We start from the raw sequence: 25,024 nt of genomic DNA on the forward strand, positions 1-25,024 counted from the left end.
GCGGGGCGTCGTGCTTTGACCAATAGCAGCTTCAGGGTTCAGGGCAGTGGTTTTTTTGGATGTTTTTTTTTTGTTAGTTTAATTACAGCACTCGTAAGGCAAACACTGTTTCGAAATTAACTGACAATTAACTAATAATTACATCCTTAGGGTTAATGGTAGTTATGGACAGGCTTCGAATTGATGCGGGATGCGGGGAGAGCGCATCCCCCTGGTCGAAATGTGACAAAAAGCCTCCCTTTTGTTAAACCACCATACCGAAAAAATAAATATCCCATTTAAATAAAATACGTCTTAAGAATCCAAAAGCCTTCACTGCGTGATGAATGTTATAAGGTTATTTTTATAAGTTAAAAAAAAAAAAAAAAAAAAATCTAAAAAATATGAGAAATTTTGCAATCAGTGTGCCACAGAACCCATAACACTACCCCCTCTGAAATATTCGACCATTTTTTATGGACTTTATGAAGGATGTTATGGATTGAAATGTTTGTTAAAATGAGAATTTAGTTTGGGCATTCACATTGGATAATTCCAAAATGCATTCACAAATATAAATCTGCTTTGTTATATAGATGTTTTAGATATTTTTAAGAACTGGTATTAAGCCTAAATGAATTTTATCATTCAAACTAGGCTGTCTACTTCAGTCACTGTATTAGAATTCCTCTATTGTTCTGCTAAAAATTATTTTCTGTTGACCCCATTTGTATAAGCAGCTTGGATAAGACATGTGGTTCTTTGTGGCTTATGGTTTTATAAATCTGTCTCTGCTGCTGTGACTCAAAAACAAGCAGGTGTAGATTGAATGCCTGTTGTGTTTTCTCAATAAAACAAAATCCAAAATTCATCTCAACAAAAATGTTCTATTAAAAATATAACTTAACATGTTCTTTCTAGCTTAAGTCCTACTATTATATTTAAGCGAAATTGTGCCAATTTTGCCTTAAAAAAAAGGCCATGTAATGGTTTCATTCACCGCAACTTTTACAGAAATTGCTCACTCATACAGAATCAGGCTTTTGCAAGATATTTTAACTCCGAGTAAACAGGGTTTAACCTCATGCAAAGTCACAGTGATGATGAAGTCAGTAGTGGCCTGGGATATTTTTAAACACTTACCACTCTAAACAATTACCATTTGATGTATTTCTTAAAAATACATCTAGGTTCCAGTCGAACCTCAGCTTCAAGAGGAACAATGCAGGTTTCGTCCTGGACGTGGAACACTGGACCAGCTCTGGACCAGGTCTGGTTTGGTGACCACAGGATAGCTTCTCTGCTTTTTGCTGATGATGTTGTTCTGTTGGCTGCATCTGGCCAAAACCTACATTGTGTGCTGGGGCGGTTTGCAGCGGAGTGTGAAGTGGCTGGAATGAGAATCAGCACCTCTAAGTCTAAGGCCATGGTTCTCTGTCAGAGACCTTCCACCTTCAGGTTGGTGGGGAGCGCCTATCTCAGGTGGAGGAGTTTAAGTATCTTGGGGTCTTGTTCACGAGTGAGGGAAGGATGGAACGAGAGATCAACAGACGGATCGGTGCAGCTTCTGCAGTAATGCGGTCACTGTACTGGTCTGTCATGGTGAAGAAGGAGCTGAGCAGCAAGGCGAAACTCTCGATTTACCGGTCGATCTTCGTTCCTACTCTCACCTATGGTCATGAGCTTTGGGTCATGACCGAAAGGATGAGATCCCGGATACAAGCGGCCGAAATGGGTTTCCTTCGTAGGGTGGCTGGGCGCTCCCCCGGAAGAGCTGGAGGAAGTCTGGGCGTCCCTGCTTAGACTGTTGTCCCCACGACCCGGCCCCGGATAAGCGGAAGAAGAAGAAATATTTCTTAAATAAAGCACATACATATGTGTGTGTGTGTGTGTGTGTGTGTGTGTGTGTGTTATATATACCTATATACACACACGTTCTGGTTAAGGAGACAGAGAGAAAGTTCAAACAGAAGATGTGTATTTTAATGGTTCAAACAATCTGGCGGCTTCGCCTTAAACTAACAAAAAAGGGTAGCTGAATCTTCAGTAATCAAAGTTCAAACCAGAAACTCAAAGTTCTTTCCTTATCTGATAATTCCAATCACGAGAGGTGCCTCAGGCAGGCCGACGGATCGGGAACCCGAACATCAGCTACGTAACCTCGAGATCAACCACTGACTGAATGGTGAGAATCAGCTTTATACACGGGCAGGTGAGTGATTCAAGAGGAACAATGCAGGTTTCGTCCTGGACATGGAACACTGGACCAGCTCTATTCCCTCTTCAGGATACTGGAGGGTTCCTGGGAGTTTGCCCAACCAGTCCACATGTGTTTTGTGGATTTGGAGAAGGCATTCGAGCGGGTTCCTCGCGGTGTCCTGTGGGGGGTGCTCTGGGAATATGGGGTAAGGGGCCCATTGGTAAGGGCTGTCCGATCCCTGTATGACCAGAGCATGAGCTTGGTTCGCATTGCCAGCATTAAGTCAGACTTGTTCTCAGTGCATGTTGGACTCTGTCAGGGCTGCCCTTTGTCACCGTTCCAGTTCATTATTTTTATGGACAGGATTTCTAGGCGCAGCCGGGGGCTGAAGGGGGTCTGGTTTAGTGACCACAGGATAGCTTCTCTGCTTTTTGCTGATGATGTTGTTCTGTTGGCTGCATCTGGCCAAGACCTACATTGTGCGCTGGGGCAGTTTGCAGCTGAGTGTGAAGTGGCTTGGATGAGAATCAGCACCTCTAAGTCTGAGGCCATGGTTCTCTGTCAGAGACTTTCCACCTTCAGGTGGGTGGGGAGCTCCTATCTCAGGTGGAGGAGTTTAATTATCTTGGGGTCTTGTTCACGAGTGAGGGAAGGATGGAACGAGAGATCAACAGACGGATCGGTACAGCTTCTGCAGTAATGCGGTCACTGTACTGGTCTGTCATGGTGAAGAAGAAGCTGAGCTGCAAGGCGAAACTCTCGATTTACCGGTCGATCTTCGTTCCTACTCTCACCTATGGTCATGAGCTTTGGGTCATGACCGAAAGGATGAGATCCCGGATATAAGCGGCCGAAATGGGTTTCCTCCGTAGGGTGGCTGGGCGCTCCCGCAGAATAACTGGAGGAAGTCTGGGCATCCCTGCTTAGACTGTTGTCCCTGCGACCCGGCCCCGGATAAGCGGAAGAAGAAGAAATATTTCTTAAATAAAGCACATACGTGTGTGTGTGTGTGTGTGTGTGTGTGTGTGTGTGTGTTATATATACATATATACACACACACACACGTTCTGGTTAAGGAGACAGAGAGGAACTTCAAACAGAAGATGTGTATTTTAATGGTTCAATCCTTCAGTAATCAAAGTTCAAACCAGAAACTCAAAGTTCTTTCCTTATCTGATAATCCCAATCACGAGAGGTGCCTCAGGCAGGCCGACGGATCGGGAACCAGAACATCAGGTACGTAACCTCGAGATCAACCACTGACTGAATGGTGAGAGTCAGCTTTATACACGAGCAGGTGAGTGATTGCAGGCGATCAATACTTGTGACCAGGTGGCGGGATCGGTAGGCGTGGGGAGTGCCCTCTCGGAACCAGTAATCTACTGCTGGGACTTCTGGCTGGTCACCGGTCCAAGGAAACAGAGGGGGTTGGAAACTTACAACACATTGAAATGGGGTTAGACCTGTGGTTTTTGGTGGGAGTTTTGTGCGTACTCTGCCCAGGGTAGATATTGACTCCAACTGTCTTGCCGCTGGTGGCAGTAGGCCTGGAGATATCGTCTGACTTCCTGGATCTTACGTTCAGTCTGGCCATTGGTTTGAGGATGGTAACTGGAGGATAAACAGACTGAAATGCCTAGAAGGCGGAAGAAACTTCTCCATGCCCTAGACGTGAACTGGGACTTCGATCGGACACTGTCTTCAGGGAGTCAGAAATGTCTGAAGACATGCTGGAAGAGTTGCTGGCCTGGCCTGGCCTGACCTAACATGCTGAGGTCTGTTGGTCAGGAAGTCCATAACCCAGTTACACAGCGAGATGTTAATGTCAAGATCTCTGAGTTTGGTGATTAACTTAGAGGGTATGACTGTTTTGAATGCTGAGCTGAAGTCAACAAACAGCATCCGTGCATAAGTGTTTTTATTGTCCAAGTGTGTGAGTACGGAGTGCAGCGCGATGGAGACTGCATCCTCAGTGCTCCTATTGCCTTGATAGGCAAACTGGTGGGGGTCCAGTGTGGAAAGGCAGAGAGTCCTTCAGATGTGACAAGACTAGTTGCTCAAAACACTTCATAACGATGGGTGTGAGTGCTACAGGGCGGTAGTCATTTAGGCACACTGGGCTTGAGATTTTCAGCACTGGCACAATGGAGGTGGATTTGAGGCACGTTGGCACAGCTGCTTGGGCAAGGGACATGTTGAAAATGTCCGCGAATACCCCAGCGAGCTGCTCTGCACATGCCCGTAGTACGTGTCCAGGGATACCGCCTGGTCCAGCAGCCTTGCGCGCGTTAATCCGGCTCAGTGCGGTGTAAACCTCTGAGGAGGTGAGTGTGATGGGTGGATCGGTTGAGGGGGTGATCTTGGTGACCATTTCATTATTATCTCTCTCAAAGCGAGCGTAAAAGTCATTAAGCTCGTTCAGAAAGAAGACATTAGGTGCTGTGGGGGTGGAGTGGTTGGGTTTGTAGTCACTGATGGCCTGGATGCCCTGCCACATGCGTCGAGAGTCAGAGTTGGAAAAGTGCTCCTCTTGCTTCAGCTTGTAGCAGTACTTGGCCTTTTTGATGCCCCTCTTCAGATTTGCCCTGGAAGTGCTGTAGGCCTGTGCGTCACCTGCGCACCTCCTTGTTCATCCATGGCTTCTGATTTGGGTATGTGGTGATCTGTTTCTGGGTAGTGACACTGTCTATGGTGGTGTTGATGTAATCCAGAACAGAGGAAGTGTAGTGTTCTATATCCATATGAGAGCCATAGGTAGCCTGGGAAGCAAACATACTCCAGTCATATACGTATATGAGGATGTCGTCGATGTAAATAATCACAAATCGGTTTAGCATATCCTGGAAGCTCTCGTAAAATTTTGAAATACTGAGGGTGAGTTGGATAGCCCATATGGCATTACCCAGTATTCATAGTGTCCAGCTGGGGTTATGAAGTCTGTCTTCCATGCGCCCCCCTTGCAGATCCGAACGAGATTGTACACACTTCTGAGATCCAGCTTACTCAATACCTGTGCCTCTCGGAGCTCCTCCAGGGTAGCTGGAGTGGTGGAAGTTGTGTTGAAAACGTTGGAGTACTTATGGAATACACACACACACACACTAAGTAATTTACACTACCTGACACAGCTGCGTTTAAAATTTGGTGTCCGGTCAGAGGAGAACTGGTCCCAGCTGAGTTTGGTTTCTCCCAAGGTTTTTTTTTCTCCATTCTGGATGGATGGGGTTTTGGTGCCTTGCTGCTGTCGCCTCTGGCTTGCTTTGTTGGGGAAACTTAACCTCTAGTGATTATCGTCGAATTGATTGCAGAGACCGTCTCTGCATTTAATAACAAATTTTTCACTCTCGTCATTATACATCCCTGTCATTGTATTCTTCTGCTTTATACTGTTCAGTGCTTTGATGCAACCTGTGTTTTTAAAAGCGCTATATAAATAAAAATGATTGATTGATTGATTATGGTATTCAGGAGGAATGGGTGTGACAGACTGGGATTCCAGGCTCTCAACGGAGATGGAATGGCAGGCTAGCGAGCATGAGTAGACCTTGAAAACAAGGGACAAACATTCTTTCAGGCAATCATGACTCCATTTTACATTCTCACCAGTTTTCCAGTTTATGACCGGTTGGTGTTGCTCAAGCCAGGGTCGGCCTAGAACCACGTCCACTGTCGCCTACTCCAGCACTAGCAGGGTAATCTTTTCGGAGTGCAGAATGCCTATTTGTAGTGTGAGTTTTGGAGTACAATGACGCACCTGGCCCTTGTTTAACGGTTTTCCTTGAACTGTGGTTATTTGTAAGTGGTGGGATTTCGGAGGCGAGGAAGGCCAAGGTGAGGGACTAGATGAAATTTCCAGCAGCTCCCGAGTCCATCAGCACCTCGACTAGGGAGAGTTGATTCTGGTATAGTATATATGCGTTGATATGCGGAATTTGGGAGATAGAAGGGATTATGGTGGTGACACTCTGTGGACGACAGGCAAGGAAGGATGAGTTGATGTGCTGAGGAGCTGCAATACAGGCATTAGCCCTCCCTTAATCGGCATGATTTTTCCTGGGCAGTAAGATGGTAGTTGTCCGTTAACATGGGTTTCGTTGTGGGGGAAACCGTTGCAGAAGAAGCTGATTCCGGTGCGACGGAATAGTCAGACAGGGGTTGGGTTACGCAAGTGGCTTTACGTAGAAAGGTTTCTAGATTCATGTTGTCATGGTAAATGGCCAACTTGTTGTCGTACGAATGGATTGAGCCCTTGGCAGAACACTGATAGGTGGGAATCCATGCCCGCTCCTCTTGTTTAGTTTCAGGGCTGATCTTCTGTCACGTTTTGGTTAAGGAGACAGAGACAAAGTTCAAACAGAAGATGTGTATTTTAATGGTTCAAATAATCTGCCGGCTTCGCGCCTTAAACAAACATAAAAGGTAGCTGAATTTTCAGTAATCAAAGTTCAAACCAGAAACTCAAAGTTCTTTCCTTATCTGATAATCCCAATCACGAGAGGTGTCTCAGGCAGGCGGACGGATTGGGAACTAGAACATCAGGTACGTAACCTCGAGATCAGCCATTGACTAAAAGGTGAGTGATTGCAAGTGCGGGTGATCAGTATTCCGGTGATTGTGATCGGGACCAGGTGGCAGGATCAGTAGGTGTGGGGAGTGACGGCGTGACACATATAAAGTCACATTTGTTACATCTTTTAATGATCAGTATGCTTAGTCATTGCACTGTGAGAAGCAGCAAAATCATTGATTGAAATTATGTATTCACTGTTATTTGCAGGAAGTAAGAAACAGGGAGTGACCCTTTAGTTTCCTTCCTTGGATTTTCTATGTTTATTTGACAAGTAGTTGTGGGATTTATGTTTTAAAGGATTTATGTTTTACAGGTTTTACTCAATAAAAGCACTGTGCCCAGGCCTCATAAAGGCTCTGAGTTTTTCTACTTGATATTATGTGTATGTGCTGTGCAAAATGTCTTATCTACAGAAACAGGATGTGGAGACTGCTAAGCCCATCTACTGGTCGAGAAGAAACAACTGCACCTGGTTCTGTGAAGGAGTGGGAGGAAGACGCAAGCACAAGAATATAAATACTTTTGTTCTGTATCCTGAGCTCAGTCTCAATTATTCTGACTTTATTAAACTAATTAAGATAGTAAATTTAAAAGTAAGTCTCATCATTGACAGACCTGAACCTGGGAGGGAAACAACGAAGATTTTTCCCAACATAGTCTTGAAACCAGGCATCATTATTTTAAACCACTGTAAATAGGGTTGCAACATACCCTTTTAAGTAATGAAACTGCTTACTGCAGCTGTAATGGTACAGTTATAATCACTAAGGATTTGAAGGTTTTGTTGCAGCTTGCGGAAGGACTTTAACATAGTATTAAACAGATTTGCGTCAGTTTAGTCGGTTGTTGATAAGTTGCCCGAATTTGATTCTAGAGCCCCCAGGGTCTTCAGCTCTGCTTCTGCAGACACACTGTCCGGGAGAGTTTTGCTGCAATCTATGATGAATGTAATAATGCAGTGGTTTTCAACCTGTGGGCCGCGGCCCCCCAGTGGACCGCAACGGTATTGCAGGGGGGGCCGCCAGTTATTATCAATAGAAATAATAATATTGCTAATGTACGTAAATGTGTAGTAATAATTAAATATCATAATTAAATAAAAATTAATGACCTATTATGCACATTTTCTGGTTATTCAACATTACCCGTTTATTCAATAAAGACAGTTAAAAGTCATGCTTCAGAGTACTCAGTTACTAACCCGACACAAATAACAGGTTCATTTAAATTTTTTTGCAGTGGGCCGCGGAAACATATGTGTTTGGTTGTGTGGGCTGTGAGTTAAAAAAGGTTGGGAACCACTGTAATAATGTATTATCATCTCACCCACTGATCTGGAAATGACAGTAACTACAGCCAAAGAGAGTCATTTGTGGATACACAAACTGATAAATGCCTATAACAAAATACAAAACTGCAACACCTTGCTGGAAGCATGACACGAACAGTTTAGACTGCAAATGTAACTGAAAATTACAGGATGAACAGGACTTTACAAAAACGAGCCTAGCCTGTGCCGATAGAGACTTTTCCTCTCAGACAACTAAGCGCAAACCCCGCCCCTTGACCGATTCTAAAGATTTCATTGGTCATGTAAATAACAGAGCAGTAAACGGTAAGAGAGTAAACGCTACTCCAAACGATAACATTAACCGTAGAATAGCATGATAAATAACGGCGCTACTGTTTTACTATTATAAATCGCGGTCAAAGTCCCTGATTTATTTCGAAGTTTTCTTGACAGGTGACAGTGAAACGTAACTGACCAATGAAATCGGCCAAGGGGGGTTTTTTTTTTTTGCTTTGGCTAGTAAGTTTGTTGGGGAACAGAACCGTTGTACTCTGTACTCTGACCATGATTTGCATTTTGAATGTTACGTTATCATAGTTGATTGTAAACTTTTCAGTGCAGCTTTGTCTGAAAAAAGACGAAGATGGGTTTTGAAGACTCTGTTATGCAGACAATTCAATACGTCAAGTAAGTAAACGTTGCAGAATGTGTAGAGTTTAGTAATGCTCGTGCCTCTCCTACTGTTTATGGTGTGGTTAAACCATTTCCGTCCGGGTACAGCTCGCCTAGTCATTTCGAGGTCATTGCGTATACCTTACCAGTTCCCTGCAACTTCACCACATTCGTCTTTGTAAAAAGACATCTTTGTTTGCATTCAGTCATATTAACAGTCATAGTGAATTTAGTCAGTAGAGATCAATAAAAATTATTTTCATTAGTTGCCTTGTTCTATCTCAGTCAGTATCATGCACTCATGTTTTTAAAATGAGATATGTGCTTATTTTAGGCATGTGGAATCATGACTCAAGAGTTATGACATACTTTAACAATCATCCAACAGCAATGTAAAGAAACCTGAAATTGGTCAAATAATTCAGAATATTAAGTATTGTTTCCTTGGTGAATAGTGGAATGATAATAATAATAATAATAATAATAAAAAAAAACTTTAGTTAAACTTTAAAAATAAAAAAATTCTTAAGATTTTGGGCAGTTGTGGTTGACTGATTTCAAACAAAGCCTGTAGAGTATGTTGGACATAAATTTTAGCTATTTTTTTTTTTACATAGTGTTTTCATTAGCATCGTGTCTCCTTTAAACTAGGCACAAACATCTGCACGAGTTTGTTGTGTTCAAACTGTGTGAAAGTCTGGTAGTGTGAGGTTCTCAATCATTCACCGTTCAATGACCAGTTTTTAAAATATGTTTGCTTGTCGTTTGTTGTGAACTAACCTTCTGTAATTTTAGAGAGACCGTTGGTAACCTTGACCGGTCTAAACTACAGCTCCTAGCACTCTCCTCTGCTGGGGTTGGAGCTGTTTTGTGCTACTTGGCATGGAAGCAAAGCCCCAAAACTATACCAGTGGGGGACGGCTGGTGGGGAGCTGGAGAGAAGCCTTTGACTGAGGACGAAACTATTCGCAGATTTGTAGTGAAGACCTCGGTGGAAGAGATAGAGGTGGGTGTGCTACCTAAACAGTAATCAAATTTTATTCCGGTGTGTGATGCGAGTCAGTATCTTATGTGTGAAGAATGGTGTGACAATGAGCAATTTTAGAATCAAATAATAGGTTTTTACTTAAATCCCCACAAGATCACTCTCTTCCACTTTCATGTGTGTTAAATATACACTTACTCATCCACTGTATATTTAAGTTAAACCCACTGATATCTTTAGGATCTACACAGACGCATTGATCTAACACGCTTCACGGATCCACTGGAGGAAAGCTGCTTTAATTATGGATTCAACTCTAACTATCTTAAACGGGTGGTCTCTTATTGGAGGCACCAATTTGACTGGGAAAAGCAGGTGAAGGTGATAAACCAGTATCCTCACTTCAAAACCAAAATTGAGGGTAAGCACCTAACACTTTTTAAAGATTATCATTTACCTCACTATATAAAACATTTAGTAACAAAGCATGCAATTTTCGTCTTGTGCATCAAGTCCCACAACTTGCAATTACAAAATGTGATTATGTGCATTACACACGGTTACATTTAGTGATAGCCTATACTGCTTCTCAGGAATAGATGTGCATTTCATCCACGTGAGGCCAGTCCAAAAGGCTGGACAGACAGTTCTTCCTCTCATGATGGTTCATGGCTGGCCTGGTTCCTTCTATGAGTTTTACAGGATCATTCCCTTGCTCACTAAAACGGATTCAGATGTGGTCTTTGAGGTCATCTGCCCCTCCATTCCAGGCTACGGCTACTCAGAAGCACCACATAAAAAAGGTAGTTCTACTAGACAAAGATATACAATCTAAACATGCTAATAGAAGGGAAATGGAGAATAGACCAGCTTTTATTTTAATAAGGATTTAACACTATGGAGGCTGCTCGCATCTTCCATAAGCTGATGGAAAGACTGGGATTCACCGGGTTTTACGTGCAAGGAGGAGACTGGGGAGCCTTTATTACAAACAGCATGGCCCAGATGAAGCCAGAGTAAGAGTTTCACACCCCTAATAACTGTCCTTTTAATGACACAAGTCTGTCTCTTTTTCAGTAATATGTCTTTTGTGTAATATAATAAAGTATTGTCAATTACAGCCAATTTTTGCTCTCTTTAATATAAGGTGCATTCGTGGTCTGCACTTGAACATGGTCATCGCCAGAACAGACAGCCTTGGACAGCTCCTCTCCTTAGTCATTGGTCGCTATCTGCCATTCCTGGTGGGCTTCACAAAGGAAGATGTCAGACGACTGTATCCTTACATGGAGAAGAATATATATGACATACTGAGAGAAACTGGCTATTTACACATCCAAGCCACTAAACCAGACACAGCAGGTAAATACTTGGCATGTGTCATCTTCTGCTTTTGGGTAACATCAGATTAACACTTCATTGAAAACTTAAAAATGTTTTTCGAAAATATTTTCTTCAGGTTGTGGACTGAATGACTCACCGGTTGGATTGGCCGCATATATCTTGGAGAAATTCTCCTCCTGGACAGATTTAAGAAACCGAGACTTGGAGGATGGAGGTTTAGAGAGGTGAAGCAAGATTAATCTCATACAGCTGCAGTATTTATTCAGTCACTAATTAATTTTACACAGCAAATATAAAATACTGTTCCAAAGTTTAAGGGCAAGTAAAATGTATATATTATACACAGCAAAGCTGCATTTACATGATCAGACATACAGTAAAAGCAGTAGTATTGCGAAATATTTAAAAATGTTTTCAGTTTGAATTTAAAAGTAAAATGTATCCCTTTGATGACAGCTGAATTTTCAGCATCACCACTGAAGTGTTCAGCATCACATGATCCTTCAGATTTAATTGTAATATGCTGATTTGATGCTCTAGAAACATTTAAATGTTTTAATTGTTTAAATTAAATTGTTTATTCTGTTAAAAGGTTAAAAAAAAAGGTTTAGTTAAACTTTAACTTTGTCACTGATTGATCCATCACAGAAAGTTTAGTCTAGACGACCTCCTTACAAACGTCATGATCTACTGAGTGTTCAGCATCACATGATCCTTCAGATTTAATTGTAATATGCTGATTTGATGCTCTAGAAACATTTAAATGTTTTAATTGTTTAAATTAAATTGTTTATTCTGTTAAAAGGTTAAAAAAAAAGGTTTAGTTAAACTTTAACTTTGTCACTGATTGATCCATCACAGAAAGTTTAGTCTAGACGACCTCCTTACAAACGTCATGATCTACTGGACCACATGTTCCATCATTCCCTCAATGCGCTTCTACAAAGAGAACCTGAAGAAAGATTTCAAAACAAGGGTGGACAGAGTGTAAGTTCAAAGAGACTTTGTAGTGATCCAGTGTTAATAGTTGTATAACTGTTTGCTTTAACTGTGATCTGATTTTTTTCTTTAAAATATATAATTACATACAAAAACACAATTCTTTGCAGTCTTTTCAAAGAAGATTTGACTTGTATGGTTCTTCTTATCTTTAAAGGACAAGTGTTTATGTGCCCACTGGCCTGGCTGCCTTTCCTGATGAGCTGCTCCACTGTCCTAGAGCTTGGGCTGGATCACGGTTTTCAGATGTGCGTTCTTTCACCTACATGCCCAGAGGGGGACACTTCGCTGCCTTCGAAGAACCTCAACTGATGGCTCAAGACATCATTCAGTTTGTGGAGAAAGTGGAGAGCAAAGGCCGCAAGTAACAGCAGTATATTAAGAAAATAATGCCATTTAGTGTCATTGGTGCATTTAACAATCTAAAGTTAATTGTCAGTTGTTAATGCAACATTCAACATTAAGGAATGTTGTGGTTTTCCAATGAACCAAGGTTATATGAAGAAGTTCTGCACAATATAATTTTGTCATTTGTTTTGCATGATTTCAGCACTTTACTTACTGTGTACTGTTAAAAATGAAACACTAACTTCTGCTTACTAAAAAAAAAAAAAAAAAGTACTTTCATCAAATTACAATATACATTTTACAATTGCCTGTATGCATAATATCAACCAGATTTAATAAAATAAGACCCCAAGATTGAATCTTCTTTTGTAAGTGAAGGGAATTGCAAAAAACAAACAGAACAAAGATATAGCACAAAATGGAAGTGTTAATGCATTATTTTCATGAAAATGTTTGACAAACATAAAGAGCCTAAAACATGACTTAAAAAAAAAAAGATAAAAATTAAAATCATGTGCATGCATCAGTGTCCAGTAGCTGTCATATAGAAGTTGGTTTTAATTAACAGTAATTACAAATCGGTACAAATAGTCTTAGGAGTGAGTAGCAGCCAAGATTATACATTTAAAAAAAAAAGCACCACTGTATACTGTAAAAATTAATAATGTAAAATAGATGGTTTAGCAGATGTCAAACGTAAATGGCATAAATAATCTGAGGTTGTTGTTTTTTTCTTTTTAAAAAAGTACAATTCACACAGAATTCCTGAATAATAACAATAATTAAAAAAAACAATAGCCCATATACTTTTTGGCCAGTAATACAGCTGTGATCCCTGAAAATGGAGTGAACTGTACTTCAGCATTCCCTGAAATCTGTTATTCTTTATTCCCTTGTCATTTACAGAAACCTTTCACAGTGACAGGGGCTTGAAACCATATATATTCCTCCAGATCTCTTTTAGTTTTGTGTAACGCCCCGGTGAGCGACAAATCGCTGGCTATAGAGATGACTTGCCTTTTCACTTTTGTGGGAACTTTGAAATCCACTTTGGGCCTAAACCCAGTCACGCCACAATCCCGGTGAGCCAGAGCCATGACCGTCGTTGTCATGAGCCGCACAGACTTGGCATCCGACAACAGGTCAGCCACAAACAATGCGCGGAAAAGCTGTCTTAGACAGGTAGAGGTCCTCAAGCTGTTTTCTCCGGCCCCCACGGCCACTGCTTCCATGTTTACCTCATACAGCTCTGTGGGAAGGATGGTAGACCCACCCAGAAAGAAAAGCACACGAGGAACTTGGCTAAGAGAGAACAATGCCTCAATGTGGGCCAGCACTTCATCTAGTTCCTGTAATGTCCGCTGACACCGACGCCGGTCCAAGCCCTCAGAGGTCTTTGAAGACCGTCGGTTTACCATATCATCTGTCTGTGAGAAAGGAAGCACAATTCAGTCAAAGATTATTAGAAATATGAATTAAGGTATATCTATGAGATCTTCTGGAATACCTGAGGACCGTTATGCTGCTGTTTCTGGAGGAACACCATTTGGTCATAGGTCATAGGCATCTGCTGCCTCTGGTAAAGTACACACTTCAGAAGCTCACAAACAAATCTGCAGCAGCCATCCTGGGTGATACGGCCAGGAAAGACAACATTCACTCGTCCTTCTCTTGCTCTCCTGAATATTTCCTCATCATCAACATGGTTTGCAGTCAATCCACTAGATTCACAATCTCTCTGACTGCCAGAAGAATTGGCCAAAGGATCAAACTGCTGGCAACCTTCAAATAACACGTTCAGATGACAGTATAAAAATATAATTGGCAGAAACACAGAGGCACAGACTAACTTAAACAGGTTAATGATGTTAATGATTTTGGTCCAGATCTAAGAATTATTTACACTTTAATAAAATTGTTATTAAGGTTATGTTCATTTTTGCCTGATGCTTTGGATATAAAAACTATATACAGAAACACATACTACAATCATCAATTTCAACCAGATAAAATGAACCCTGACCAAAAGTTCTAATGTGTTGTATTAATATAGCTTCATAGTAAAGTATTAATTTGCATTATTTTCATTAAAAAGTATAACTGAGAGTCAAAGGGGTTTTAATTCATAGTGAATAAAAATTAGGTTTTACTTAAAATGCCATTGGTCACTCGTGACTGTATGGCTATCTATGTGTCAAGTTTGTGTTTTTATTACTCTCGTTTATCAATTATTATTTAGCAATGAGAAGCATACACAGGAAATCTAACGTACCTACATCATGACCGTCACCTCGAAGTTCTGTTCTTGCATGCATGACGATATTTTTATTTTCTTTGTCTTCTGATGGGGTTAAAGGCTCCAGGTCTCTCTCGATCTCACCGTTATCCAACAAACACGAATTTTCCACCTTAGATTTAGTGGATGATTCAGGATCACTGACATGGCACAGAATGTTCCATTCCCCTTTTCCGTCAGATGAAACCTTTGATTGTTCTTCCTGAGCTGGAGACTGGTCGGTGTGAATAACCGGGTTGTTGTAGCTGTTGTCAGAAGTTTCGTTGGTGTTGCTATGTTTGATGACAGTCATGTTTGCACAGTCAAACTCTCCTCTCCTCGATTCCTCTTCCATTTCTACTGTTTGAATTTGCCCAACGGGCACGGCATCATGGGAAACACAGGAACCGGAAATCAAATAAAACAAGAAATCAAATAAAAGCCCTTCTCTCGCATTTTGATTTCGCATTTATTTCACATTATAAATAAATCTTTGGTTAACTGAACGTGACATATGAGATATTTGTTAACAACCAGGAAATCTATCCCATGTATTTATTCATTTTTTTGTCGTTTTATCATTTGATTCAAGTCGGTGACTGTCGCCCTCTGCAGGTTTATTTTTTTAATGTATAATCCTGTCAGGATTTTTAGGTCCTTGGCCATTTTAATATCTAACCCAAATGCTATTAGGTTTTTGCTGGAATAATTAAAATTGCACAATAATGGAGGTCTTTGTGTATTCTTGGCTCTTATCAGGAGGCCCACAGCGGCTAGCAAAGATTCTGTCATGCATTGCATATAGACTTACATGTCTTGTAAAAATTTTTTTTTGACTTTTTCTTAATTAAATAAAAACTGATAATATCGAATAACGTCTTTTTGGAACTGAGTAATAATGCTAACAATAAAAAAGACATGTCTTGTCATGTCCACATGTCATGTCTCTTAAATAATCAAATCCCCATAATTTATATTTTAAGCTGTAAAATTAATAGTTGTAAAATTATTAAATAGTACACATTATAGTTAGATTCAGTATATCTAAAGATATAGAGCTTTTTTTTTTTTTAAACAACTGAATGTGTCGAACATATTCCGTCTGGGTTAAAAGACATCCCCAGGCATTTGTATGCAGAAAACTTGTTGCTACGTTATTTTAATTTAATTAATTTAGCAAATCACTAATATTTTTTGATCTCTTCCATTATTACAAAGTCAATATTGCTGGATAATAATTTAGTTTACACCGTTTGCTTAAGAACATTTGACCATTTGTACAAATGAGATTTCACGCAAGCATGTTAGTAGTCAGTATGGATTTTAAAAGTTCTAGTAATGTTTATCACAAATTAGTATTTTGGCATTTACCAAAACGCCAAAACAGAAGTCTGCATAGGGTATAATGCCGCTTATACGTTTTCCATTGCCACTGTTTTTAGTTGATAAAAGGAGAGTAACTGTTACTAGAATTTCTGTAACTTTATTGTAGATTTAGCCATCCCAGTATATTACCAATACCAGTTTTGTTCAAGAAGAACATAAGTAAAGTTGCACATAAACAGCCGTATCAAATAGGTGCTCCATTCCCGCATTCCACTACCACGCACGGCGCTGCAGTCTTCTGAAGCTCTTTCACTCACTCCAGTCGGTTGCTACCCTACCAACCCTACAACGCTTTGACGCTCAACCTAGCCCACGTCAAGCGTATGCGCGTTTCATCGGATTGCCGCATGAAACCATCCAATCCTAACGCCACTTCCGCGTTCGAGCCGTCCAATCACCGCGCTCCGTTTTCCACGCAGCCGTCACTGTTAGCGTTAAGGTAGGTTGCATCACTGCACAGTCTCCCCACTAACTACAATTTGACAGTTTCTCAGGTGAGGCGTCACGCTACAGGAGCTCTTTCACTTTCTCTTGAGTTTCAGCGCGCATATCACTGTGAGCCTGGGGTTGCTTAACTCAAAAACCAGTTACCAGAAGCCCTCACACCACGGCACCATGAGCAGAAAGAAAAAGGAGTGGAGAGCGGAGAAAGGTAAGGGTCTTTTGGACTCTGGTCGTGTCTCTTCCGTTTAAAAACAGGATTCAAAACGGTAGTGACATTCTGGCGTTTGACATCCACCGGGTTGAACCTGGGGTCACGGCACGCACGTGGCGGGAGAAATGTCTTCTTATAGATGCTCTGCTTCTTGAATCAACAGCATGGACAGATGCACACCTCCAGATGCAGGTGGAGCATCAGTACATGATGCTGTGATCAAGGCCCTGATGTGTCCAGCGTTAAAATCTGTTTAAATGCAAATCAAATGCATTAATTAGTGTTTAATCTACTGTGAGTGAATTGGAACGTGCACGTGTTAGATTGGTGCAGTCAGTGGAAAACCGTATAATAACATTAAAAACCCCAGTATGGTGTTTTGCATGAACTATGACCATTGCGCCCTCGGTTAAGACGACAAGCCTCGTGTGACTGGCTCTGTTATGTAGTCTGAACCTGTAACAGGTGCACTTTAAGTCAGTTTGGATAAATGCATCAGCTGAATTACAAATTTAAAGCTTTATTGATTAAACATTTACTGAGCTGAAAACGATGCATGCACTTTTGTAAGATCCCCGTCTTGAAAATCCACCTTCGTAAGTAGTTTAGTCCTAGAGCTTTTTGTCTAAAATTGTAAGTATAATAGCCAAAAATCAGTTGATTCCGGTGTGTTTGAAGATGATGTTAGAATTGAAGATGAACTTAGAAGTATTAGATTTCTAGGCATAAGATGGGATAGTGGAACCTTGATGGTATGTTTGGACTTTCTGCTCTGTCCAAGCCTGTTTGTTATAATCATACCCAAACTTTTATCATTAGAATAATATTATTTAGAATAACTCGAAGTGCACAAGCACTGCCACCCATTCTAGACAAGAACATCACTCATTGTGACCTGAAATTTACAACAGTGTTTATTGATTGATGAAATTTTGACTCCAGAGAAGAATAGTGACATGTCCTCTGAAGCTGAGGGTCTGTAAATCATTAGGTTGACTGTATGCGTTACTTAATACACATTTAATGGTCCGCTATCGTAAATCAGACTCATAATAGTGTGATAAACTGTATATGATGAGAGCTATTGACTTACGGCCTAGTGTAATGCAATGCATTGTGGTAAACAAACATCAAACACTTCTGTTATGATTTCTTTGATGGTGATCTGATGAAATGAATCAGCTTGGTTGGTGTTTGTGCTATTTTAAAATCGCAAGTACACACTGCACTGATAAAGCCGCCTTTGTGAAAGTCATCTTCATTCGTGTAGCAATAGGGAGTGCAGGAGGATAAAAACGGAAAAAATAAATTAATAAAGATGGTTGAAAAGGCGGATGTAGGGGCAGTGAGCATGAAAAATCAGTAGTGTCGGCAGGGGCACTTTGGAGCTGGTTAGTATCAAGAATATCTAGGTAAAGTTTTATTTTGTATAACAATCTTAAAATTTTGTTCTTCTTATCTTAATAAGAGTAATGTTAACCCATGGACTTGACTTTATCGCATCAAATGTTGCATTTTACTTATTAACTTCTGTACCCCCTCTTTGTATATTTCTGATTTTTATTTTATTTAGTCAGCACAAATGTAGCTAAATATAGACAAGTTAAAACACACTTCTCTAAAACTGTTGGGTTATAATTAAAAAAACCCCAAAACAACACCTAAATCAAAACCTATTCTATTCTAACACCTATTGTTAACATAATTAAAAAGATATATTGTAATTTATTTAAAATGTAGAATTATGGGTTTTGTACCCTCCCTCCTATAAAACCTTGTAAAAAAATGTATGTCGTTTAATGCATTAATGGGAGAAACAAAAGTGAAATTATGCGTGTATGGAGAATGAAAAGAGAAAGAAGGCTATAGATTTGAATCAGAAACCAACTGTATAAACTTTAGTCTGTTGCATTGCAAGTCTTCAAATTGTGGGCACATAAATATTAGTAAATTATTGAATATTGTCCATGTACATTAGATGGAATAGATCACACGCAGTCTGGTTCCATGTCAGGCCTGCAGCTGTATGCTGAACAGTGTACCCTCATTAGCTTGTCACTTCTTTCTCACGCACACTTACTTGGCTGCCACAATTACCACACCAAAGAGTACCACTCTGACACGATGCATAGAGCTAGTCGCAGATGTTCCTTTATGAACCCCTCCGATTCAAACTGATTTGCTTTGCTTCACAAGACATGCTTTTGTCTGTCTGTATACTTATGACAGTGTTGTTTCTTCTTCTGCACAGATCGCTTACTCAGTCTTGGTTTTGAGGGTAGGCGCAAAGATTATCGAGCAAACTATGTGCCATTGGACAAGATCCCCACCTGGGCAAATCATGAAAATAATACAGGTAAGACTTTTTTTTGATACAATACACCTTTCTGACTTATTTGTTTTTCAACCATAGGCAGAACTGGGAAAGTGTAAAATATTATATAAACTTTGAATGTATTTTTAATTTTAATTAAGATTGAGTATTTTTTTAATGTATTAAAATAGATTTTTTTTAATATGTAATATCACATGTATATAACTTTCGGTAGTGCCAGTGGGTCTTGGTGAACAGTTTTAGTGTGTATTCTGTTGAAGTTGCATAGTCATTCTAGAAGGATATACTGGTTGTTTCATGTCCTTCTCTAACAGAAGACACGATAGTCACTCTGCATGCAAGTGACTCGCTGCCCTTTTGAAGGGAAAGGACACATGGATCAGTGAGACCCTGACAGCTCAGATATCATAGCTTATTTATGTTATAGGTTAAGGTTTACTCCAATGAAATGAAAGATATTTTGGATCATATCCGGGAGCCTTGTGACTATCCAATTGCTTGCCACACAATTTGCACATCGAGAAAAGTATCAAAAACATCACCGGAATGCTCCATCTGCTATCAGTGGTTCAAGCGTAATGTTCTGAATCTATGAGAATGCTTTTTGTATTGGTAGAAAATAAACATAATGACTTTTTTTGTTTAACGATTCGGCGCTGTAACAGCACTTCAGTGCGGTTTTGGCCAACATCCGATGTTAACTTCAACACCTTGTTTCAATTATGTATTAATCATTGGTTTTAAATGCATTAGTTGACTCGCTCATAAAGACAGTCCCTTGCGGCCACCTCCTGGCATAATAACTGCACTGATGACAGCCTTTGTAAAATGAATGCAGAGACAACTGTTTGTACTCATGCTGCTGAAAGGTCAACAACACTGTTGGAAAGCTTTTTTTCCAAGTCAGATTTAAGAATTGTAACATACTATCATGCATATATAATATATCCAGTGAGCTTAGATAGATAGACCTTAAATTGGCTCATGTGACGTCAGTGTTTCAAACGTAATTTTGTGAAGCTTCGAGAGTACTTTTGTCTGTTAATTGACTTAAATCAACAATTATTGTCCAGCAAATCACATCATGGAGTGTATCACAATGCATGCATGTGGTTTCCTCTTCATGTAAGCAATAAAAGTGTGCGTGTTCTACGCCAGCAGCATTTCACACCTACATTGTTTACATACAAAGGAAAGAAGCACATGCATCTTGATACTCTCCAAAATATGGATTGCATGGTTGTCAGGAGATGAATCGTTGAACAATGTAATTATTTGTATTGTCTTTGCACGCAAAAGATATTTTGTAGATTTGTAAAACTGCAGCTTTTCTTGACCTGAGAACATTTCAGTTGTATTGCTCGCTGCAGAGTCATAAGACTCTCAAAAAATATATAAAAAAAATATATATTTGTGTTTTGAAGATGAATCTAGGTATTACTGTTTCGGAACAATGTGAGGCTGAGTAATTGTCTCTACCGGTATATTGCCCACACCTATACATAAATAAATAAACGCTAATAATATCACATATTGAAATCTCGACAAGTCTAGGTAGTGTTAAATAAGGTGTAAACAGGGTCTAAAATGTCTTGTGATCTAATAACAAAACTCGTATTTAGAAGTCTTAGTTATATTCACACAGAATGTTTGTGTCTAAAATGCAAGAAGAATGTTTTTAAAAAAAGCACAGCACAAAAGGTGAGGGTCTCGAGATGCGCTTTTGAGACTTAACACATCGATGGAAAGGCTTTTATTTATTTTTATTTAATTTTTTTAAGAAACATGTTGCCGTCGAAACAACTGCCACATCGACTTACTACCTTAAATAAAAGCTTGCAACATTAATCCCTTCTCAGAGATCTTTTGATCTTTTATTTGAATTCAAACAAGCCAAATATATATGAAATAATATGAAAAAGAAAATGCAAAGAAATTGTTCAGCCAAAATAAAAATGCTGTCATCATTTAATATTCTCAAGTAATTTCAAACCTGACTTTCTTTCATATAACATGTTTATTTTTTGCTGAACTATTTGCAGTACAAATGAAATCAGTAATCTCAGAGCTGACATGGCAACTATTTTACATTTAACGGCAATGACGGAGGAGGTATTCTGTGCTGCTTTTATTAAAAAAAGCTCTGCGGCTCACGTTTCAAGAACAGCCCATTAGAATATCAAACATCTGAAGCTGTCTGTTGTATAAAAGCTTCAAGTAAAAAGTTATGTGAAACATTGTTACTGTACAAAGTCAGTCAGTCATACTCATACAGGTTTGAAATTAAAGGTAAGTAAATTAAGACAACACTGCCATTACAACATTTTTTACATTTTCTTTTTTTTTTATATATATCTTGTTTGTCTGAATGCAAAAAATCCAGAAGAGCATGAATTGCATGTTTTCTTTTTTCTGGAGGCAGTGAGAGAGAGGTTAAATACAAAACAGCTTTTTTTATACAAAAAGTTATTATTATTATTATTATTATTATTATTATTATTATTTTTATTTATTTATTTTAAATAAGCCATTGCAGGTGAATTTTATTTATTATTTTGTAAGATTTTTTCTTTTAAATTACAAATAAATACATTTACACGCTAACAGAAACTTAACCATATTTAGTCAACACTTGTTTTCTCTGTTTTATCATAGGACTAGCTTTTTGCTATTTAGTTGTAGACAAAAAGCAAAACATTTTCATGCAGAGAATAATAAATACCCATGTTATATACTGGGTGTCAAATGTTTGGAATAATCAAGTTTTTATTTTTTCAAAATGTTGATTATTCTAAACTTTTGACCCCAGTGTATATAAATAATCTGAGAACTCCTTCAACAAAACAATATACTATAACATAAAAAAAATAAATAATATAAAGTGTAATTATCTTATAAACACTCACTGAGAGTCTGAACTGCATACAAGTGTTTTAACTTCATTTACTGACCTAACTGCATGTGACTCCATCATTAAATTAAAAAAAAAAAAAAAAAAACATTTGTTTCATTGGGAGATGTTTAAACAAAATGCAGTGACAAAACACTCATACATCCAAGCTCAACAATTCAGAGATATCCACACGGTTGTGGTCTTGATGAGTCTTTAACTTAAATCCCAATCCCCACTGAGACAAGACCAAGACCTTCAAAAATATACATTTTTAAAACAAACAAAATGTATAAAAGGCTTGAATATGCTCAAATCCTTGATTTGTTATTGGTTTTCTCACATAAAGGTCTACAGTTCACAAAGAAATGCTTGCTAATTAAATAATTCAGTTGTAGGTGTGTGTATGGCGCGAGGCACAGTTCTGAGATTATGAGTTTCATCTGTACTGCAAATAGTTAAATGAAACAAGATCTTAAACGCATTTCTGTATCTTTTTCCATGAAAGAAATCCAAATCATACAGGATGAGTTGTGACCTCATTTGCATTTTTGGGTGAACATTTCCTTCGCCTTTTCTTTTTCATATTATTGAATCATTTTATTCATTTTTCTTGAATGCAAAAAATCCAATTAATTTTTTTCTCTGAGGCACAGTGGGATGAAGTACATACAAAAAGTCAGACAAAGTGCAAACATGCAAATCATGTTTATAAAGGACTTAACTTAAAATACACTTTATTTTTTTAAATGTTACGTGTTTTCTCACATAATGCTCTAGAATTAACACACAGAGTGCTTCAGTGAGACTGGAACGCATGTAAGCATAATGTTGTATTTCTATGGTACCAGCAGTTGAGATCAGTACATTCAGCATAAGGGACTGCTGAGTTTCTGGGTTTCATCTATTCTATAAATGGTTCAGGACTCGCATGGCAAATATGCTTACATTTTATATGCATATTACTGTAAATGCTACTTTGTTTGTCATCAAACAATGCTGCTATTTACACAGAGAATGAATAGTGGTAGATACAGTTTGTTTAATGAAGTAACAAGCTATTTGTATTGCAAACTGAAGGTAGTGAAAATTTGCCAACAAGGGCGCTTTTTATTAGATAGGACAATGGAGAACCAGTGGGGAGACCAACATCGAGAGCAACGCACTGCCCTTCTAGTCTTTGCTTTAACATTTTCTGTTTTCAACTGAAGGATGAGTCAAGGCTATTTTGCTGTAGACTGCATGTCAGAGATGCTTTTCATAGCATCTCGCCTATGAGTTTTGCTTCAGCATTCAATGAACGTTAAGTTCTATGCACTGTTATATTATTTAAAGATTTAATTTCCACTTTAGTGGCACAAAATGCAGTTCTGTTGAACAGTTTAAACTGGTATTTTCATTCCAATCTTAAGCCATTTTTGTGACGTTCTGTCAGTAGGTAATACTTTATTGTAAATATTGTTGTATTGTAGCATTGTTTTTTATTTTTGGTGTTCGTATTTTTATTATGATATGACAATGGAGAGCATACAGGAAGTGAAGTAAGAGAAAGAGACACTGTAATGTTGGTGCACTTGCCAACGAGGCTATTGGTGCTGACATTGAGGCATTCTTTTAATGGAAATCAAATAAACCTACAAATGCTGATTGGAGTTATACTCTGAGTGCATCTTAAACATTTTCAGTCTTTGAGTCCATCATCACCTTAGAAAATGTGAAGGAATCATTAGATTGTGCTTAACAGAAATGCGCCCCTACGCACAGTCTTAGTTAGAAGAAATCCTTAAAATACATTTTGCTTAAAATCCTCAGGCCATTTTCGTCCGTAGCGCTATAGTGAAAGGATGTCGGAAATGCTAAATGGAACATTTCCGCTGCCTTGGATGAGGTTTGTTCCTCGCACATCCTGCGCGTGCTTCACCAAATGGCTACGTCCTGTGCCAGCAGGCCTGGAGATGAACTGACAGGAGCTGATCTGGTCTGTTCACATTAGAGCAGGATATTTGCTCTGGCTCTACTAATCTAAGAGGACAGTCTGTAGGATGTGCTATGGGCGATTATTTAAATGAGCGTAATGAACACTTTTCATTTAAGCTCGCAAATATTCATATGACTTTTGCATATCATTCTGTTTCATGACTATGGCATCAAATAGAGCTGACCGGCTGGTCCGTGCCAGCAGTTTTTGAGGCCTGATGGTTTGGACGTTCTATTCATTGGCCTACTATCTGTTCTGTTAACCCATATGCACAGTGTTACATGCCAGAGCTTTAACCGACCAGATCTGATTTCATTGGTTCTTGTTCTCTCTGCCTTCTGGGAGCAAGTACAAAGCTATTTGAAAAGGTTAATTTACATAAACTTGCACACCTATTCCAGTATATAGAGAACTAATAGCGAAGCTGGTTCAAATGTTTGACATTTAATTTTTATATACTCCCAGTTAAATTTTTGGGACACACTTACTCATATTATTACATTTTTTTTTTTACAATAAATACTTTAGAATAATAGTAAAGCCAAATGACACAAATGGACTAATTCAAGTTCCCGTCCTTTAGTGTTATCTTAGTGAGCATATAGTATTTTTGATGTGTGTGTGTGTGTGTGTGTGTGTGTGTTTTTTTGATCGGAAATGCAGTAAAGCCAATAGTATTTTGTTATTGTAATATTAAAATATCAGCTGAATGAATTGTTAGCTGCCATCACTTTAGTCTTCAGTGTCACAAGATCCTTCAGAAAATGATCACAGATTAAATTCTTTGCTTCTTTAATATTATTTTGGAAATTGTGATGCTTTTTTTCAGAGTTGTTTGATTAATAGAAAGTTCAAAGTAATTTATTTACAGATATGTACATTACGTAGTGTATATGTACACTCTCTAAAAAAACGCTGGGTTAAGAATGATTTCTGGCAGGTTATAGGTCAGTTAGGTTTTTCATTTTAAATAATGCATTCTAGAAATCTGTTTCTCTCTTTTACACGCGCACACACACACACACACACACACACACGTGTGTATGTATGTCAAGCCAGTCTTTTGCTGTGATAAAATCTCCAATAGGCTGTTCCAGTTCATTAAATGTCTTACATT

General features: G+C 39.0%; 3 protein-coding genes across 4 annotated transcripts in view; 2 read left to right on the plus strand and 1 right to left on the minus strand.

Moving 5' to 3' along the window:
• The first annotated feature begins 8,552 nt into the window (after positions 1–8,552).
• Positions 8,553–12,747, plus strand: ephx5 (epoxide hydrolase 5). Its single transcript, XM_043255067.1, has 9 exons — positions 8,553–8,727; positions 9,508–9,718; positions 9,938–10,118; positions 10,291–10,500; positions 10,584–10,713; positions 10,845–11,059; positions 11,157–11,265; positions 11,903–12,028; positions 12,198–12,747. Exons 1-9 carry the CDS (start codon positions 8,684–8,686, stop codon positions 12,406–12,408), a joined length of 1,437 nt encoding a protein of 478 aa, XP_043111002.1. The 5' UTR covers positions 8,553–8,683; the 3' UTR covers positions 12,409–12,747.
• A 134-nt stretch (positions 12,748–12,881) lies between these two features.
• LOC122356399 (MAD2L1 binding protein) lies at positions 12,882–15,392 on the minus strand. Its single transcript, XM_043255072.1, has 3 exons — positions 14,661–15,392; positions 13,896–14,170; positions 12,882–13,815 (listed from the first exon to the last, which is right to left on the minus strand). Exons 1-3 carry the CDS (start codon positions 15,130–15,132, stop codon positions 13,285–13,287), a joined length of 1,278 nt encoding a protein of 425 aa, XP_043111007.1. The 5' UTR covers positions 15,133–15,392; the 3' UTR covers positions 12,882–13,284.
• A 1,094-nt stretch (positions 15,393–16,486) lies between these two features.
• macrod2 (mono-ADP ribosylhydrolase 2) overlaps positions 16,487–25,024 on the plus strand; it is a 460,723-nt gene continuing 452,185 nt past the window's right edge. Inside the window, exons 1-2 of one of the 2 annotated variants that reach the window (XM_043255070.1) lie at positions 16,487–16,701; positions 18,956–19,060. In XM_043255070.1, coding sequence (XP_043111005.1) covers positions 16,665–16,701; positions 18,956–19,060 — 142 coding nt within the window. In that variant the 5' untranslated portion in view covers positions 16,487–16,664. The remainder of the gene's footprint in view (positions 16,702–18,955; positions 19,061–25,024) is intronic. The other variant, XM_043255069.1, reaches the window with a different exon arrangement.

The sequence above is a fragment of the Puntigrus tetrazona genome, chromosome 13 (genome assembly GCF_018831695.1).
Source record: "Puntigrus tetrazona isolate hp1 chromosome 13, ASM1883169v1, whole genome shotgun sequence".
In the NCBI taxonomy this organism is placed as follows: Eukaryota; Metazoa; Chordata; class Actinopteri; order Cypriniformes; family Cyprinidae; genus Puntigrus; species Puntigrus tetrazona.

Bases quoted from the DNA above. Each gene is read 5' to 3' on its own strand.
- ephx5 (XM_043255067.1), top strand. From the start codon at position 8,684: ATGGGTTTTGAAGACTCTGTTATGCAGACAATTCAATACGTCAA. The intron at 9,719-9,937 runs GTGGGTGTGCTA...TGATATCTTTAG, and splicing joins CCTCGGTGGAAGAGATAGAG to GATCTACACAGACGCATTGA. The intron at 12,029-12,197 runs GTAAGTTCAAAG...TTATCTTTAAAG, and splicing joins AAAACAAGGGTGGACAGAGT to GACAAGTGTTTATGTGCCCA.
- LOC122356399 (XM_043255072.1), bottom strand. From the start codon at position 15,132: ATGCGAAATCAAAATGCGAGAGAAGGGCTTTTATTTGATTTCTTGTTT. The intron at 14,171-14,660 runs GTACGTTAGATT...TGTTATTTGAAG, and splicing joins AGGTGACGGTCATGATGTAG to GTTGCCAGCAGTTTGATCCT. The intron at 13,816-13,895 runs GTATTCCAGAAG...CCTTTCTCACAG, and splicing joins AGCAGCATAACGGTCCTCAG to ACAGATGATATGGTAAACCG.